Consider the following 20,004-nt stretch of genomic DNA (forward strand, 5'->3'; position numbering starts at 1 on the left):
AAAGACTCCTTAGAAGCTAATGAAAATGCAATAAGATATTGCATTTCACCACAAGAAAAACTTATCGTTACATTAAGGTAAGTCTGTCTAAATTTTATTAAATTTTTTATTTACTGAAAAATATTACAAAATTATAACAAAATAAAAAATCAACCTTTTGACTTAACAAATATTTGCTGAACTACTTTATAAATTATAAAACAAAATTACTTATAATATTGAAACAAAATAAAAAATCAACCTTTAGACTTAACAAATATTAAAAAACAATACAAAAGAATCACCTTATATATTACTTAAATTATTTTTTATCCTAATAAATCAAGGTCAGACGACTCTTGAGAAATCTCACTACTAGTAGACAAAGGTGAAGGAGTTTGTAGAGGTTCCATATTTTGGTTGAATTGAGTGTAAATGTGATTATAACGAAGCGTATCGTATGGAGGAATAGTTGTATAATTTGGACGATCATATTGTGGGTATGCATATCGTTGCGTATTTTGTTGGCTGTACGGTATGGATAAATGGTTGGATTTAGAGGTATCTGTACTTGAAGGTTGAGGATAAGTTTGTATTGCTTGATTTTTTAAAAGTAGGTTATAAATTTCGATTTTAGTTTTTAAACGCATTGCATCTGGTACTTTTTTAATTTCTTTATATAAAGATAAACAAAATAATTTATTTTCGTCATCTTCTTTTTTATCTACAGTATTCCTCTGATTTAAACTTTTTTCTATGATGTTGGCAAAGTGCTCATCAGCAGGATGAAGTTTTATTTTTTTTCGTTGCTGAAGAGGACTTTTGAAAGTACATTCTTCGTTTGGAACTCTGGAACTATCTTCCTCAATTGAAGTTTCAGTCGATGATTCTAAATTTCCATCACCGCAGACGTCTGCAATTTCAAAACTACTCTCGGTAGAATTTTTTTTTATGGTTGGTTGTAGAAATTGCAACCTTCTATAATATAAATATGACGACTTCTCTGCTCCCGATCCAGACTTAACTTGTTTCATTTTTTTTACTTCTTTTACATATGCATCTCGAATACCCTTCCATTTCTTTTGTAATTCTAATCCTGAAACAAATAATCGGATTGTAAGCTGCGCCTATAATACAGGTAAACATGACTCATGTAAACTGTGCCCATGCATTTTTATGCATTAAAAAGTATCCAGAATATCTCATATACTATTAAGTCAAAACTATGAAAATACACGGAAAAAAAGTCTTATATATAAAAAATAATCATAAATTATTTTCTTATTTTATATTTCAGATACTTGTCAACAGGTTGCTCGATAACAGATAAACACTATAATTACAAAATTGGAGTATCTACTTTGAGTGGCATAATACGCCAGGTATGCCAAATCATATGGATTAAATTAAAAAATACTGTAATGAGTGAACCTAACAAACAGAAATGGTTAGACATTTCAACAGGATTTGAAAAACGTGCATATTTCCCAAACTGTATTGGAGCTTTAGGTAAGGCTAATTTGATTATTATTGATAAAAAAACGTCAATTTAAAAAAAGCGGGTAAGTGGGTATCGCTCTGCTGTATATTAGGGGGTGGGGTGTACCTCAGACTATGGTAGGTTAAATTTGAATGTAATGATAGGTATCATTGTATATGAAACACGATTCTGAACGGAGATGATTTGTCAGTCTAGACTCTAGGATATATTATTTATTTATTTCATATCTAAAACCGTTTGATAGAAAATCGTTATTTTACGTGTGAATTTTTAAATTTTTATTATTAATCCAATAGTAACGATTATTTTCCATAGAGTTTACTTTATTATAATTCGAATATAACAATCGTTATATTAACTAATAATTATAAGAATTTGTATTTTTATACATTTCTGTAACTACAGCTATTAGTAGTAACTTATTATTACTTTTGCTGTCCTAATTCATTTATAATAAATTAATAACTAATTAATAAGAAGTACTAAGTAGGGTGTATACAGTGACACATTTAGGATTTTGTCTAGGGGAGGGATATAAGTTGGCAAACATATAATTTCCTCTACCGCGGGGGAAGTATATTTACTTTTACTACCGTTTCTCAAAAATGTTGAAAATTTATATACTTATTATCAATAAGCACCTACACATAAATATATAAGACTGTATTTTTTTTGTTCTGAAGATTTATGAAGAATTAAACAATTTGACAATTGAAGAATTGTTATTTTTTTATAAAATGGAGTAAACCATAAGAATACATAGTAGTGCTTATTGATAAATATACAAATATATATATGTATAAGACAAAAATCAAAACAGTAAAAAATAGTGCACTAGCGACTAGCCAGTACTCCGAACTTAAGGGTCTCAGGGTCTTAATACAGCTACTAAGGAAGGGCCCTTTTTTGGTACTTGGTCGGGAGCCTTGACCCTGGGAAGGCAGCTGCCTGGTTTGCCTAGGTGGAAGTTCGGCAATATTTAATTTGTGATTGAGAAATAATTTGTGAGTTTCGTTTGTTTATTATTTTTTATAAATTGTACCTACTTTCTTTTTGTAAAATGTCTCGATTTTGTTTACAAAAATGATTCTGTTATCAAATAGTTTATTCGTTATACAAAAACAGCAGGTTCTTTATATAGAGATAATTATAAATTTACGCATAATTAACAATCAATACATATAACATAATTATTCGACGTCCATCAATCTCCCATTTGTCAAGTGAAACAGCATAGGCGGAGATCGCGGTGGCTCCTCCACAGGTTAGGTTTGTTAGTTAGTCCCGTTTGCTCTACTTGATTCCGTGTTTGTGTTGAGTCCCAAACTCTAATAAATCAAATTTCAATTAAATCGGGACTGTTTAAATGCTATCCCACTTAAATGGAATTTCCATAATTAAAAAAAAATAATATTCAAACAACTTAATATTATAATATTATACTTAATAATATTCATGGTACAGATAATAGTATGTATTACAATAAAAATGTATTATAAACAAATATGACAATTTTTTTAATAAATATATAATAATAATAAACAATGATACTTGATAGTAATAAAATAATAATAAATGGTTCTTCATATAAAAAAATCTAATTGTAAAATACAAAATAAAAAAAATAATAATGTCATACATATAATATTATATACAACTATTATACTACAAATGTACATTGTATGTATCATATATATTTAAATAGTGTGCATTTTCATACGTTAATTACTTTATATGAAAACCTAAAATTTATATTATTGATTTTGGTATAAATATAACATAGTATACTTCTCCTTTGATTTTTATAGTTTTTTCATCTCTATATCTAGTGTGTTCTATATGAACTGATACAGCATTTGTATTAATATGTAGCTACCACTGATATAACGAGTACAAATGTTTGAGATGGTTTTTTTACCTAATAGCCAAGATGTCAAGACAATTTGGACAATCGCAACAATAATATGTAAAGTTTTGATAGCCAAAAAGTGTAATAATTGAAAACTATGTTAAAATGATAAACAGTATGCAATGTTGTATTAAAATAATATAATAGTTCACAAACACTGCCTCAATAAAATATATTTTATTTAATTTAAAAAGTAAAATAAGATGAACATTAGATTATAATTTGGGTACCACGGTCATAGTGTCATGATATCACCTGTCAAAGATAACCGGTAACCAATACTGTATTTCTATACTACGTATAGCTACGTAACCATAAGTTAATTTCTATTATGCGTATACCGATTAACGATTCGTAAGAGTCGGCCAGGTAGCTAGACTATTGTTAAGCATTCAGCATCTATTTGTGAGAGTAGGTATATCTATATGAGTAAGCATATATATTATATGAATATATATACTAAACAATGTTGATAATTATTAAGCCCGTATGAACTGTAACCAATTTAATAGCTGATAAATCATTGATAAAAAATAATAAAAAGATATGCAATGTTGATACCTTTTGAGTCAGACAAGGGTAGGACAAAAGGATATAGGTACCTACAATTAAAAATATTTTAGAATTTAGATCAATTTCAGACTTATATTTTCATTCGTGTATTCGCCTTCGTTGTGAACAGTATTATACAATATTATAAATTGTTAATGTTCTGATGTTCGTATGTGTTGTGTACCGACAATATTAAACTGTTGAATAATTTCATCTTGATCTTCATCGTTGATCTATGATTCAGGAAAGGGTAAGTACACAAATTAAAATATTTTAATTAGGTACCTATAATGTAGTGTAACTATGTTAAATTATTAATGAATATTAAGTTTATTGATCTAGAAACTTTATAGTAACAGGATATTTATTAATTTTCATAAAATTTAATTTTTAATTTTTTAAATAATGGTATCAAATGTATCAGTATTATTTATTTGTTAGTTAATGTAACAACATACTTACTAAAATTAACGTTAATAAACATTACTAATCAATGAGTATGGTGAGTTTAATTCTTGAGAATATAATATAATTAATAATTAATAAAAATACATAATCAGTTATCAAAAAAACAAAATAAAATATTTAGTACCTAAATAATAATAGGATGTAGATAATTAGATACTCATATAATGCTCAAGTTAAAAATATAAAATTATTAAGATCAAATGAGTGAATACAATTAATGAATTGTTTTTTGTTAAATGTTTTGAAATGACCTAAATTAATATTAAATTTTCTGAAGAATGTAATTAGCATCTGAACTAGTACTTAAATATTTAGTGTAATAGTATGTAAGCTGCTTGGTTTAATATTTAAAATAAGATTTTTTGGACGCAAAAAAAATCATTTTGACCACTTTTAGGAGTATGTGAAGTAAATACATAATCTCGCCACTTTTAGGGGCGAGATTATGTATTTTTAAAAGTGGCGGGTTACCCGCCATTTGTCACTCCGCATGTACTATATCACCCACGCGCCGTGCAGTCATGCATTCGCGCTCAATATTATTATTTGTTCACTGTTGTATTCATGATTCATCTAATATCTTTAACACTACGATTTTGAATGTGCTTTAATTTAAAAACACTTTATTTTTTAGCAATTTAGTTTTTGTCATTTAATATTTATTTTAATAATTTTACATAATAGAAACAGACAAACTTAAAAATAGCGTTTATAAATACTGCTTTGTTCCACTTTGTAAAAACACAAATGTAAGTACACCGGATAAAATATTCTTAAATGTCCTCGAATCCAAAAAAATGAGAAAAAACTGGTTGAAAGCTGCAAGACGTGACAAGAAGGATGTTTCTGATAAATCACACTTATCTTGTGGCGAGGATCATTTTGATGTATGTAAAAATATGTAAGTATAAATAAATATTTTTATATAGATTAAAAGAATATGTTAAGTCAATTTTTATGTATCTCCTAGATAAGTTTTATTTCTTGGCCTTAATAAGGCTCTAAAATTGCATTAACAATTTTTGATTTAAATAATTCATAGAACAATATTTAATTATGTTTATCAAAAATAAAAATAAATGAATAGAATTTATTTTAAAGTGTCAAATTAAATGAGTGACTCTATCCTACTTTTTTCAGATTGAAAATGATCTTGAAAATTATGTTCAATTTAAGTTAATGGGACTAAAAATACTTACTTTGAAAAAAGGTATCATTCCACATAAATTTGATTGTCAGTCGGATCGAAAAAGATCTTCTACTGTTCTAAATCGTCCATTATTTTTAAAAAAGAAAAGAAAATTAGATGTGGAAAATCCAGTTAAAGAATATAGTTTAAATAAAAGTTAAATTTTATAATTTCAACTAATTATATACATTTTAGATTCAAATTGGAAACTTTTACAATAATTTATTGTTAATTATAGGTGGTAATATCTTTGAAGACATCTGTATTAAATAATAAAATTGATTTACAAAATCAATTAATTTAAATTTATAAATACATATTATAAAAACTAGTGATGTTGGTGTACAAAGTCAATATAAAAAATTTAAAAAAAACAAGATCCAAAAAACTCCAATGAAAATTATCAGAAAATTCAACTAAGTTTATAACAGTAGCTTTTTCACCTATTAAAGTAAACCTTTTAGAATCTTGTAATACTAAAAATTTATACGTAAAAGAAACTATTGTTCAGTTCAGAAATATCAAATACTTTAGCTCTTTCTAGTTCTATTGAAAGTGAAAATTTATTTAACTTAGGTTTTGAATATGCTAATGAACGTTTTAAAAAAATGGCTTATGAAGTAACTTTACATAATATAAGTAGTAATCCAAAAGCATATGTAGGTCTCAATAAAGAATGGTATAAACGTAATTTAATTAAATTAATAAGTTCTCATTTAGAACTTGAAGAGAGAAATATATTCATAACTTCAATGAAAATAAAATTGAACGATTGATTCAGAAGATTATGAGATTGGTTTGGGATATCTGAAAGTTTAGTCCGTAGATTATTTCATAACACTTTACCTAGACTTTCTGTTTTTTTAAGCAATAAATATACTGGCCTAAAGAAAAATGAATAAAAGAACTTTTACCTATTCCTTTTCGTTATCGTTATTCATCTGTTCAATCTATTATAGACTGTTTAGAAATAGAAGTACCAAAACCATCAGATTCTATTAAATAAACACTAAGATGGTCAGATTATAAAAAAATGTAACACATTAAAATATCTTATATCTTTAACTCCAGATGGATTTATTAATTTTATATCAGAAGGTTTTAATGGTAGATGTACTGATAGTATTGATGTACTGATGTATTGATAGTAGAAATAAGTAATTTTTTTAAATCTTGTTCCTGAAATATATATCTATAATGGCTGACCGTGAGTATAAATGTATTGATGTGTTGTTAAATAAAATCAATTGTGTTCTCATAAGACCTCCTAGTATTTCACAAAAATCCAAGTCAACAAAAGACGATGTTTTAGAAACTAAACGTATTGCTAGCCTTCATATTCATATAGAACGTGTAATAGGACGATTAAGAGAATTTAAAACGTTGAAACCCCGTGAACTTATTAACTGTTAATTATTATGTTATAGTGATGAAATTATAACTATTGCATGTAGATTAATAAATCTTCAACGACCAATTATAAAACAATAGTATTTAATAGTTTTTTTTTATATATGTAAATAATTTTTAATATAGATGTAATCTAATTTAAAATCATTGTAATCCTTGTTACTTTTTGCAATAAATTATTATATTACAATATAAAATATTTTTAATATTTAATTTTTATTACCTAGTATAATTTGGGAAAAATATTTTTTTTTCCCAAAATGTACATTTTTTAATTAAAGAATCACACATTTGTTTATCATAATCAATATAATGGTAACTTTATTAATTTCTCAAATTAGACATTGCTGATTAATGATTTAAATAAGGTCCATGGACTATCTATAAATAAACAAATAATAGAATTTACATATGTATTAGGTAAGTTTAATTATATCATTTAGGAAAATTAGCCATTTTTAAATACATGGAAAACAATGAATTTCATATTTTATTTAGAAATGTTTTTATTATTATTAAACAATTAGGTACCAACTACACTTTACCTATCTAAAATCTTAAACAATTTTTTTTTAAATATTTCAGGTGAAGTCGATGACAGAGGCAATGCTTGATTTAAAAGATTTTTTATAATTTTAATGAAACCCGGACAGAAATATGTTACACAAATTTGGACAACAAAAAATTGTATGCATTGATGGAACTCACAGACTTAATGATTATGATTTTGAATTAGTAACATTAATGATTATTGATAATTTTGGCTCAGGTTTTCCGTGTTGCTTTATGTTTACAAATTTGAAAGATACCAATATATATACTGTAATGTTCTCAGCTATTAAATATGTTATAGGTATAATACAACCACAAAGATTTATGTCTGATATTGTTGAAACATTTTACTTGGTATGGGAAAATATCATGGGGCCAGTCCCTCATCGCATTTTATGTTCATGGCATGTTGACAAGGCTTGGCGACAAAATTTAACGAAGATTATTGGTTCTCAACGTAAAGAAAAGCAATCTACAGTATACAAATCTTTAAAAGTTCTTCAAACAATGTCTTCTGAAACAGAATTTAATCAGAGTTAAAAGGAATTTAGTAGTGTAATGAAAAATGACCGCGATACTAAAGAATTTGAACTATACTATGACAGAACATATGGAAATAAAACTACTTTATGGGCTTATTGTTATAGGAAAGGCTTAGGAATCAACTGATTTAGAATCTATGCATAAGTCGATAAAATATCATTATTTAAATAGGTGTAAAGTTGGACGCTTAGATAAAAGTATATTAATAATACGATAGTATACTAGAGATAAAAAAGTTGAAAGGATGGTGAAATTGAGTAAGGGTAAATCGACTACTAGAATCCAAGAGATTAAAAAAAGACATATCAAAAGCATTTCAATGAATCTTAAAATTTACTTTGATAATAATACCCGGAATGTGGAGAGTGAAAATGTACCAAATCAATTATACATTGTAAAACAAGTTAATAATGAAATATTTTGTGGCATGGTTTGCTCTACATGTAAATTATGTATTCATACATTTGAATGTTCATGTTTAGATTATTTAATTAAGTCTATAATTTGTAAACATATCCACTTTATTGCCTTAAATATAATTGAATCAGAAATTAAATTACTTGAAGATCTTACAAGTAATTTGGTTACTACACATCCTACATCAGAAACAGATGTAGATGTCACAGTGACTTCAACCAAAACAAACGAACAATCTGAAACTGAAGAGTTAAAAGTTCACATGAAGACTTTAGGTAATCCTAAAAATGATGAAAATATATATACTAAATTTAAATTTAAAGCCACAGGTATTATATATAAAATTACCTCTTTACAAAATCCAGAGTATCTTAAGGTGGCCATGCAAAAGTTAAAAGCATTTGATGCTTTTATTGATGTGGCATCAAACGAAACAGCAACTGGTACAGAGTTTATTAAAACCAACAGTGATCCTTCAAATAAAAAAATAATGACGCAAACCAATTTTTACTCAACTAAAAATAAAAGACGAAAAATTGAAAATGATTTATCAAAACCTTCCTGGCTTGAAAAACAAGATTGAAGTGATTTGTTTTTAAATAAGAAATTAAATGTTTTAAAAGAACAAGTTGTTGAACATTCATATTATAAAGAACATTAGATTCTATACTTCATTCATATAGTATCTAACTATTGACATACAAATTAATAATTAATATTTTTGTATATACCTATTTTATGTCTTAATATTATTATAATTTTTTGAAGCTTGTGACAATTAATGACTACTAACTGTTATATAACTGTTCATAATATTTATTATTATTTTAATGTTTATAATATTTTATATTTCCATTTACATAATATTTTGTATGAATCACGGATAACTGATAAGACAGTAACCTAACTTTGTCGTCCACGTGCATGCGTATAATTATTGCACCATTACTGTGTTTAGACGCTTCTCTATATATTATAAGTCTATGAGCAATTCAATTTTATTATCACTTTTATTGATAACATAAGTTTGTAAACATTGCCCCTACTGCATATGGCGGCCAACTTGTTATTGGAGTGTACAATAATATACACAGTCGGGTATCTAGTATAATATATATGTCTGTAGGTACTATAAACAGCACACAAAAACATCTATGGTACGTTTCATGCAATACTTCACTGTTTATAACTTTGTATAACACACAAAAACAAACCGGTGATATCGCGCTTATGTTACAAAGCAACTTTGATCATGAAACACTATAATAACGTTCTCAAAACGTTAAGAAACATTAACTGCACAGTAGGTATACCGTTTTAAAAGTGGTCGTAATTATGTATAATTAAAATTTCCAAAATTTTCCTTCCGGAGTTGTATAACAATTCGCCGGCAACTCAGTTTCCACGGCTTTAAAACGTGGCGATGGACTTGTATTTTTAAAAATTACCAAACTTATATGTCATTGGGAAACGTACCTATGTAGTTTATAACCTTTATTTCTGCTTTTCACCTTACTGTTCACACAAGTCCTCGCGGTACAGATGAATATCATGTTAAGGTGCTGGTAAAGCAATTAACAAAAAAACAAATATTTAATAAAATTCAATTTCGATAAGTTATGAGTTTATGACTCATATAACTGATGGGTGAACAATGAGCCATGAACGGACAACAGAACAATATTTTGAATTTTATAACAACAGATGTAAAATGAGAAGATTTTTCCTTCTTTTAAATGATAGAAGTAATTTGGTAATACACAAGAAGCGTCCAAGCTGTGCTTCACTACACTAGATAAGGAACTCCTATATTATTTATTTTTCTATCAGTGAAGCTCCCATAGCAGTTGTCATCATTTTGTTAGTTGGCAAAACATTACATTTATTATACAAAAATACAAAATGTATTAGGAACATCGTTTTTAATAAAATACAATACAACATAAATTAATATTTAGCGTATAAAATACTATTTAATGTCATCCAAAAAAACAGGATTCAATCGATAGTGGAGTTCGTTATCTTAGTTTTATACCTATATAAATCGTCTAAATACGTCTAAACTACTCAACCAAATTTCAATTTTTATGTATCCACGTACTCCGAACAATATTTATCAGAAATATCACATAGGTAATATCAAGATATTTAACTAAAAATATATGTTATCATTAAAAAAAGTAAAACCTTTAAGGTTATAAAAATAAAAAATTTAAAAAAAAATTAATAAAATATAGTTTTATTTCGACTGCAAATTATGTAAAAAAATGTTAATAGATTTTGAAATAATGAGTGAGATTCACTGTGTAAATACTTTTTGAAAATTTCAATTTATTTACAATTTTAAAAATTATTTTTGATTTTTAAAATTTTTTATTAAAAATGTTGTATAATTTTAGTGTCACATCTCGATTAAAAGTCTTTGACAATTAATGGATTCACATAGAGTCCTCTGGAAGTTCCGATTCTAAAATTATCGATTGATTATTTTTGTAGAAATTATACCAATTTAAGACATGATGTTGTATTCGGCAAGAAGTCCAGAAACAAAAGAAAAAATCTGCGCACAGTATTGCCCAACAAGCGCTAAATGATACAACTCGATAAACCATGTCATATTTTATCTGAAAAATATTGATTTAAAAATGTTAAAATGTATAATTTATTATGATAATATTGATATTTATAATTTATATATATATATTATTTATACATTATGCAATTCCTATATGTTATTATCATGGATATTGTAAGTAACGATTAAAATTAGGTCGCATTAGATTGATAGCTGATGTTTAATACGTCAATAAAGAGGGTCCAAAAGATCAGTGATTTGCGAGTGAATAGGCGAGAGGTAATAATATTATTGGTATATAATACGAGGAGACGAAAAAAAAGATTTAAGAGTGAAGAGAATAATGACTTATAAAATAATTATTGAGAACTAGCTGCCCCCGTGCACTTTTTTTTGATCAAATTGTTATTTATTATTTATTATTATATTTTGTTTTTACAGTTAAACCACAAAAATCTATTTAAAATTATAAAAACAATTTACAAAAAAAATATTTTCCTGTGTTCGTATAAAATGTAAATCTATAAATGTAAATCTAATAGCTCCTTTTTCCATTCCACAGATGTTAGATGAACTAAAATTCATTAAATTTTTAACAATTATGCTAGACACATCAAACCATAAAATTTAAAACAGGTTCCAATTCTAATTCGATTTTTTAACCCCCTAGAAGGAGTAAAAATAAGTGTCAGAATTTATGAATTTAAAATGAGAAACATCAAATATTTTATAAGATTGCATAATGAATGTTTTAAAAAATTATAATTAATAAATAATGTTGTTGCATTTTCGGTGACAACTGCAATACAAATTTTGGCAGCGTCTCGAGAAAAGGCTTAAATAACGTTATTGCAAATCCAAATCAAAAATTAAAAAGAAATATTTCCGGTATTGGCTATGCTGCTTATATTCCGCACAATGATATACTATCAGCATAGTAGTGCTGATATTTTGCCAACTGGCATTGAACTCATAATTAATAAAATATTTCAGTATTTTCATATTTATATAGTTCCTATAGTAAAATTAAAGGATTTTTCGATTGTGTTAGTATTGAGTACAAAACTATTTTAAGATCTGTAAAAACGCGTTGTTTTTTCTTTCAGCCAGCTGTTTGTAGAATAATAGATTTATATTCTGCATTGAAATCATATTTTATGTCACAATAAAAGTGACCTACAGTATTAAGAACTTTTTTTAATGATTTTGTATCCGTTGCATGGTTATATTTTGTACAGCCAGTTGAAAGTGGTATGTGATACAATAAAGATAGAAGGTGAACGGCATGCGAGGTGTATGAAGAAATAAAATACGTGTTATGTGGTACAATAAAAAAATCGGAAAAATCAACATTTTTTTACATCAGAGTTAGCTCAACTTATTTCCGATCATGATAAGAACAAACTGTATAGTGAAAAAAATTATTGAGATAACAGATGAGTTTGATGACACTTTTTTATCGTACGTGGAAAAATGGGGATATCACTTTGAATCACTAAAAGTTTTTCGTACAAGATAACGTTCTAGATTTTCCAATTTTGAGTGGCATTCAAGAAAGTTTTAAATGTATTATTAAGAATAATCCAACATTCAAATTCGATGAAGATGAAATTTTTGACGAATTGAATCATGTAATAAATGTAATGAAGGTTGAAATGAAAAACTGGAAAAATGGTTCAAAAGCCGAAGATAGGTGGTGTGAAATATTTAAAATTCTAGAAAAAATAACATTCCAATTAAATATTCTACTTTAAATATAATAATTTAATTATTAAAATTAATTAGTTTTTCAGAAAAATATAAAAAATTAAATAGTGAAGACATGTCTGAACAATCGTCAACAAAATGAATTAATAAAGTTTATTTAAAAAAGTAAAATACATTAAATTAAACTTATACCACAGATATAGATAATATACTAGATTGCTAGGTTCCCTATACTAACCATATAAACGTTTGAAGCCACACATCCGCCATTACTAGTAGGTCATTTGTATCATATCATGTTATAATTTTGATAATACAATTTCTAACTGAAAAATGAAAATGTCTTTTTTTCGTGAAGGTAACACATTAATTTTATTATTTGACATTTGTTAAATAATTTATAATTTATTGTTATCTAATTAATTTCAAATGTTGATGATCTATTGAATAATTTCATGTTATGTTTATAATTTATTTATAAACATATAAATTAGGTAAGTTTAATTAGAAGTATTATTCAGTAAATACTATTTTATTACCGATTTTTAATAATACTTAGGTTTATTTAATAGTACAGTTTTTAACTAGGTAGTATGTGTATAGGTATTTTGATAAATTAAAATAATGTTACATTATATAAAAAAATAAATACTTTTACATGTTGTAAAATAAAATAGTTTTATGAAGATTTTGGCTTTTGCTAGTCACCTTCATTATTGTAGAAGTTAATATTTTACTATAAGAATGTAATCTTACATTTAAATATGTATGTGAAATTTGGTTAATTAATTTAATTTTGTGAGGTCTTGCATGTATGCCTTACATACCAACAATCTATAGTTTCAGGGAAAAGAGTTGACGATAGTGCTAATGTATTTTGAACTACAGACTTAAAGTATGTTTCAGTGGTTTTGATAACTTTTAAAACACTTTCCGATGCTAATTCTAAGCCTTCTCTGTTTTTCATTCTTGTGAGAGTTTTAAATGATTCATTTTCAATAGTACAATATGTATGATCTTTTACATATGAATCATCTGTCACTGCTTTGATGCATTTTTCACATGTAAGTACTGATGATAATTTTTTTTTATTTGTTCCTCATTTTCTAGTACATGTTTATTTTTTTTATACTTTGATTTTAATGGAAACAAAGAATTTTTATGAGAAGTCAATAAGGAACAATTTCTAGTTGATTGTTTGATTAAATATTATTTATAGTTAATAGTATATTATATAATATGTTAAAGAACAATAGATTGGTTTAAACAAATAATTCCTTTATGGTTTAAATATTAAATCATACATTTAAAGAATTACATATTAAATAAATATTATATTTAAGAAATATATTATTTTAAATTCATTTCAAATATTTTAAACAAGAATTTAAATTTTGGTGGGATTGCGGCATGCATTGACCTTTTCCAAAATAGATACTAATAATTTCACATCATATCACTGGTTAGCAATCTAGTTTATTATCTATATCTATGTTTTATACAGTGTTATTAAAAATTATGTTTTTCAAAATTAAAAATCAATAAATATATATAAATATATTAAGACATTAGTATTCAAAATAAATTACATTTTTATTATTATTATTAATTTTTTCCTGTATTTTTTTTCTAATATGGATAATTGTGATTATATTTTAAGCATTCTGACGTTATTTAAAGAAGTGTACCTACACTATACAACCAAAATAATATACTGCGCTTATCAATGTTTGTAAATATATAATTTCAATATTTTCCGATTATTTTATTATTAATAAACTTTATTTTATTTTTTATTTTTACTTTATTCATTATACATGGATTTATTTTAACGTTTACCAATATACAATATCACCCCACGCCACAACTACATCAAGCAAATATATCTAATTTAGCATGATCCATCGTCGACGTAGTAATAGCACCCACACAATAATATGAAAAATAAACACAATAACGTTAAAAGATTTCACTTATCGAGTGTACTACTGTTCACATTTTTCAGTGTGGCCGACAAATCTAATGTTTCGATTGAATACATCGTGATCACACAATCGTGGTGATGGTAACAGTTTGCAACACCCAATTAATGTTCCAAGACAAATTATACATTAAAACCTTCCCCGTAACCTGACAATGTATCGGTGAAAAATATTTTTAAATCTATTTAGAGTACATTTCGATATGTACGCTTATATACAAAAAAGACCTTCTATATTTACTATAGTACAATAAAGTGTAAAATGTAGTGAATCTAGAATGGAATAATAATGGATATTGAATGGAATAATAAAAAATTAGGATGTGACATTAGAAAAATAAATTTCAAACCATAAGATCCAGTCATGAGAGATCACATAAAGGTTATAATTTCTGAGAGAGAAAGATAATGGAGGAAGCAGAGATACATGAGTTGTGACATAATATTTTTATAAATTAATCTACCCAGTTACCTAAATCGAATTAAAAATAAAACTTAAACAAATAAAAAAAAAATAATAAAAATAATTAAAATTATATAATATGTATAGTGTATACAATGTTATAAAATAGATGTTGTTAAATTTAATACCACAATAACATTTTAAAATGTTACTGTTTTTTTATTACCTGTACATCTGTGTTGAAAATATGCTCGGTTATAGAAAATCCGACGTACGAAAATAAGGATATAAATGGTAATGTAATAACCAACACCACATCCATCATAAAATAATTCTTTAATTTCTTCTATGCTTTCACTACTGAAAAACCATGCTTTAATTGATCCTAGTAATGAATAATCTATAATATAATAAATATATTAAATTAATCGTGGTAATTTTATATCAAAATTTATTTTATTTTTTCATTTGATTAGTATAATTTTATTTGTAAAAATGACGAAGTAATATCTTATAAAATATAATTGTTCATCATAAAATAGTGTATTGTTTTTTATATTTCAATATTACTTTGTGACACCGTCTGGTTTTATATACATATGTACAAATTTCACAAACAGTAGAGCTGGCTTGAAGGAGCCATTTTTCCAAACACGTTTTATGCACCTTGGATATACTCCCACGACAAAAGCAAGGAGAGATGCATTATTTGATTCATCCAAATCAGACTGTAAACATATTCTACAAAGATTTGGTGCTTGAAATATATAGAACAAGAACTTGTAGTAGATAAAAATAAAATAATTACTTCTTTTTCAGGTTTATATTAACTTGGAATTTCAGAGTCATTGAATCCAGATGATGTAGATACCAATTATCTGTTCTTATTTCATTTCCGAAACTTCAATAGGAACTTTTTCATTAATTGATGAACTTAATTCATTTTCTCTAGTGCTAGAGTACGAATCTTGATTTTCAATATCGAGAGTACCTACAAATTTCTAAAATGTATTAGTTTACAATATTTTTCTAACAAATGAAATAAGATCAATACCTGGGAATAAAATATGTACTATAGCTTCTGACATATTTTTTGATCAATTTTTTAAAACTATTGTTGTCATTAATTTAATCATGTTTTATTTATTAACTAACTTAAAACCGTTTTTTTGTCATAGAAACTTTATAAATATATTATTTTATATTGAACTATGAACAGGTGAATGTTTAAAAATATTGAATGGAATAATAAATGTGCTTAAATAAGTTACTTTGTGATGACACAAAGTGAATGACCTGTTTATACATAGAAACATATAAAATCAAAAAACAAGTATTCATGCTCCTAATAGTGATCGGAAAAGACGCCCTAGGTGTTTTCCTCACGTTTTCATTACTACTTCGAAATTTAGAAATAAATGTCTTAATACCCACGGACGCATAGTGTTTTAAAGTCGAAAATATCTGGCCAAAATTAAAATATCATATTTTTATTTTTATTTTTTCAGCAATTCGTTAAATTGAGTAATTATATATTATGATTCATGCTATTTTACTTTTCTACCATTCATTATGTTTTTACCCATTAGACTAAATTTTTTTTCAAATTATCAATTTTATAGTTTTCGATAAAAATAATATTAATCATTTTTTTTTATAAATTTACACATATTTATTATAAATATAATTGTACTAGTTAAGTAGGTATATTGATAATTAAATGTCCGCATTTTACAATAGGTACCTAACCTATATGGCTATATTTATAATTAATTGACAATTCATAGGTAATTTTTGTATATTTTTAATTTTCTTCGTCCATTTCTTCTTTACTTTCGTCCGTGTTTGAATCATTGTCGGAATCGTTCTCTTCTAATAGCTGTTTGACTTCAACAGAGAAAAATCTTCTTTTTTGATTAATTTCTTAAAGTCCGCTTATTTTAGAATCTAAGAATAGAGTAGCCTGTTTATTAATTCCGTATTCGTATAAATTAGTGATGTTTTTCTTGTATAATTTGATACCTTTTTTAATCCTTATTTCGAGATTCGTGAATCAACTCAACTGACCAATTGATATTACAAAAGAACTTATGAACTTATTATTACAAATCCATGAATCAATATTTTATGTACGCTGTGTGGCATGTAATACCATTCATGTAATCTTACATACAGATTTGCAGTATCCCAACAATAATCTTTTAAATTTAATCAAATTTATTTTTGACCACTTGATCGACTGAAGAATAACTCCAAACCTTATAATCAGCGTTTCATCAATGCCGGTGATTTCAGCTGATATATGATGGTTTTTAAAAAACCTTTTAGCAGTAGTATTAACCTTATTATATGCCGCCGCTGGTGGACCGAGAGTAACCGTCTTTCCATACGTCGTGTGATTTAGGCCGTTGCTAATTATATTATTATATTCAAAAAGTTCGCTAATCCCTTTCTTTATAATACATTTATTTAGTGGCTCAAATAGCTAGTGATACTGTTTTTTTATTATTGTTATAATCGCCGTTTTTATTTTGTTGTATTACCTATTATCATATAATATTTATTAGTATCTACATTAAATTGCATAGGTGCTAGTATTTCTAAAAAAATATATACGTGCATGAATCGCCGTATTAATATTATATTTCGCGTTATTGGCGCTAACACACATAGAAATTTTCTAATATTAAACATTTGAAATATTAAATACCTATTGTATATTTGATGTGTATATTGTAATACTCCAGTAGTATTGTAATAATATTGTAATAAGAATATTACTTTTATAACACTAATTTAATATTGAATTAATGCTAAAAGCTAAATATTTGTATATGATTATATTTTTAATGTTATACAAGTATTAATTTAAAACTACAAACAGAACATTATAAATTATACTTACTTTAAGGTTTTATGTATATTTAAATTTTAACATTGTTAGACCACTTATAAATATACATCCAAGCATTATATACATTTAGGTTTTTACAAGCTAAATCATTTTTCCAGTATAAGCCTATCCAAAATTTTTGAGGAGTAAATAGATATAATAGATATTAAATATATAATTATATATATAATTATTATATTATTTATATTTAATAGATATCTCTTATTATTTATTTCTTAATCAATAATTTTATTTACATTTTCATGTACGCATATTTTGTTTTCATTTTTGCGTTTCCCCTTATAATATTTTTTTTTCAATTCAACTTTCAAGTACTAATAACATTGCAAATTTTACGTTAAGAATATTGAATAAATAATAGCAATAATAGCTTTAAAACTCATTTTTAACATCTTTATATATATACTTATAAGAATTTATTGTACTGCGTTCAGCATTAGACATACTTACTGCTGACTATTGTTCTATGCTATATATTGTAGTTAGTTAAAATTATAATAACTCGCATTGGAGCTGATTTGCAATTGTTTAAAGCATTATTGTTATCTATTACGTTCAGGACGAGCACCATCTTAACGCGATCTGTTTTTAAGTATTCAATACTTACGATTATAGAGTGCAACGTTGAGGACGCTTATCGTGTTTAAAACGGGAAATATTTTTGTTTCTAATTAACGAGCAACGTGTTTTACAAGAAATCGTTTAAATAAATCGATATTTTATTCATATTTAATTATAATAAATAATAATTATGATGTTTACATTATTTCCCCGTCGACGACTGATAAGAATGTACTTACGTTGTCCTGGGCAACGTTGTCCGACTTTTTGTTTTGAACATTGGAGTTGTCGTATTAAACCATGTATTTCTGATTTCGTGTTTTAGATTTATATTATTATGATATTTATTTTTAGATCAACACTAGGAAAGTTTATTATGAAACATTCTTTTGTACAAAAATCTACAAATGCTATTATCCAATGTGAACCTCCTACATTTCAAGGCATAACGAGAAAACTATTTTCTTTAATGGTCACCTTCTCTTTATAATATTTGTGTTTTCAAAAATTGCAAAAACCAAATCCTAACTGAATATTTGGGTGTTTGACTTTTTGCTATATTTCACAGAATAACTAGACAATATAATAGATATCAAAAATTTGAAAGCCACATTTTTGTGCACTCATAAGGACACTCCGACCGATAATCGGATAATGTATCAAAATCTGAAAACAAATTTTCGAGTAACCTATAATGTTCTCTACGTGATTATATATGCTTACAGTATACTCGATTTTATCTATGTAATCGTTGTTTCTGATCATTTGTCTATAAAAATTGACGTCTTTTATTAGTCTGTTAGAGTAAGTATCATATTTTACTGGTGTTTTATCAATAAGCGAACAGTAACTACCAGGCGTTAAAAATGTTTTTACAGTTTTTACTGCGTTTTGATTTTATTCAAAATCATCAATTGTTCCTTACTGAGTTTGTAACATTTGAAGTTAGGTCTTTGGGTGGGACACGTGTTTCACGAGTTTTCAGAATCCATTTGTACCATATATAATCTGTCATCGCTATTGAAATCAAACTTACTCAGAATCTCGTGTGACACTGTTATACACACTGGTTGATCTTATGTTTTGAAGGTTCCCAAGTTTAATTTTGCTAGGAGAAGATTTCATAACATTTTTTTGCCTCAAAACCAACGGTTTTGTGTGGCTTGCCTCTTTTCGATAACTCATTTGCTCCGGTCCTCTTAGAAAGTTTGTTCATTTTCCACCATGGCTATAGTTTATTTGATTGCTAAGAACATACACCTTAACGACGCTTTCATTTTTTTTTTCAAAATCAAACTTAAAACTTTTACAAGTATTGTGTCTGCAATAACCATAAATACTAC

General features: G+C 26.1%; 1 protein-coding gene and 1 pseudogene across 1 annotated transcript; both read right to left on the bottom strand.

The window, feature by feature from the left end:
* Positions 1-308: 308 nt before the first annotated feature.
* LOC113560173 lies at positions 309-1,375 on the bottom strand. Its single transcript, XM_028188646.1, has 2 exons — positions 1,340-1,375; positions 309-1,106 (listed from the first exon to the last, which is right to left on the bottom strand). Exons 1-2 carry the CDS (start codon positions 1,373-1,375, stop codon positions 309-311), a joined length of 834 nt encoding a protein of 277 aa, XP_028044447.1.
* A 9,583-nt stretch (positions 1,376-10,958) lies between these two features.
* On the bottom strand, positions 10,959-16,057 carry LOC113560172 (annotated as a pseudogene).
* Positions 16,058-20,004: the final 3,947 nt, after the last annotated feature.

Source organism: Rhopalosiphum maidis, chromosome 3 (assembly GCF_003676215.2).
Source record: "Rhopalosiphum maidis isolate BTI-1 chromosome 3, ASM367621v3, whole genome shotgun sequence".
NCBI lineage: Eukaryota > Metazoa > Arthropoda > Insecta > Hemiptera > Aphididae > Rhopalosiphum > Rhopalosiphum maidis.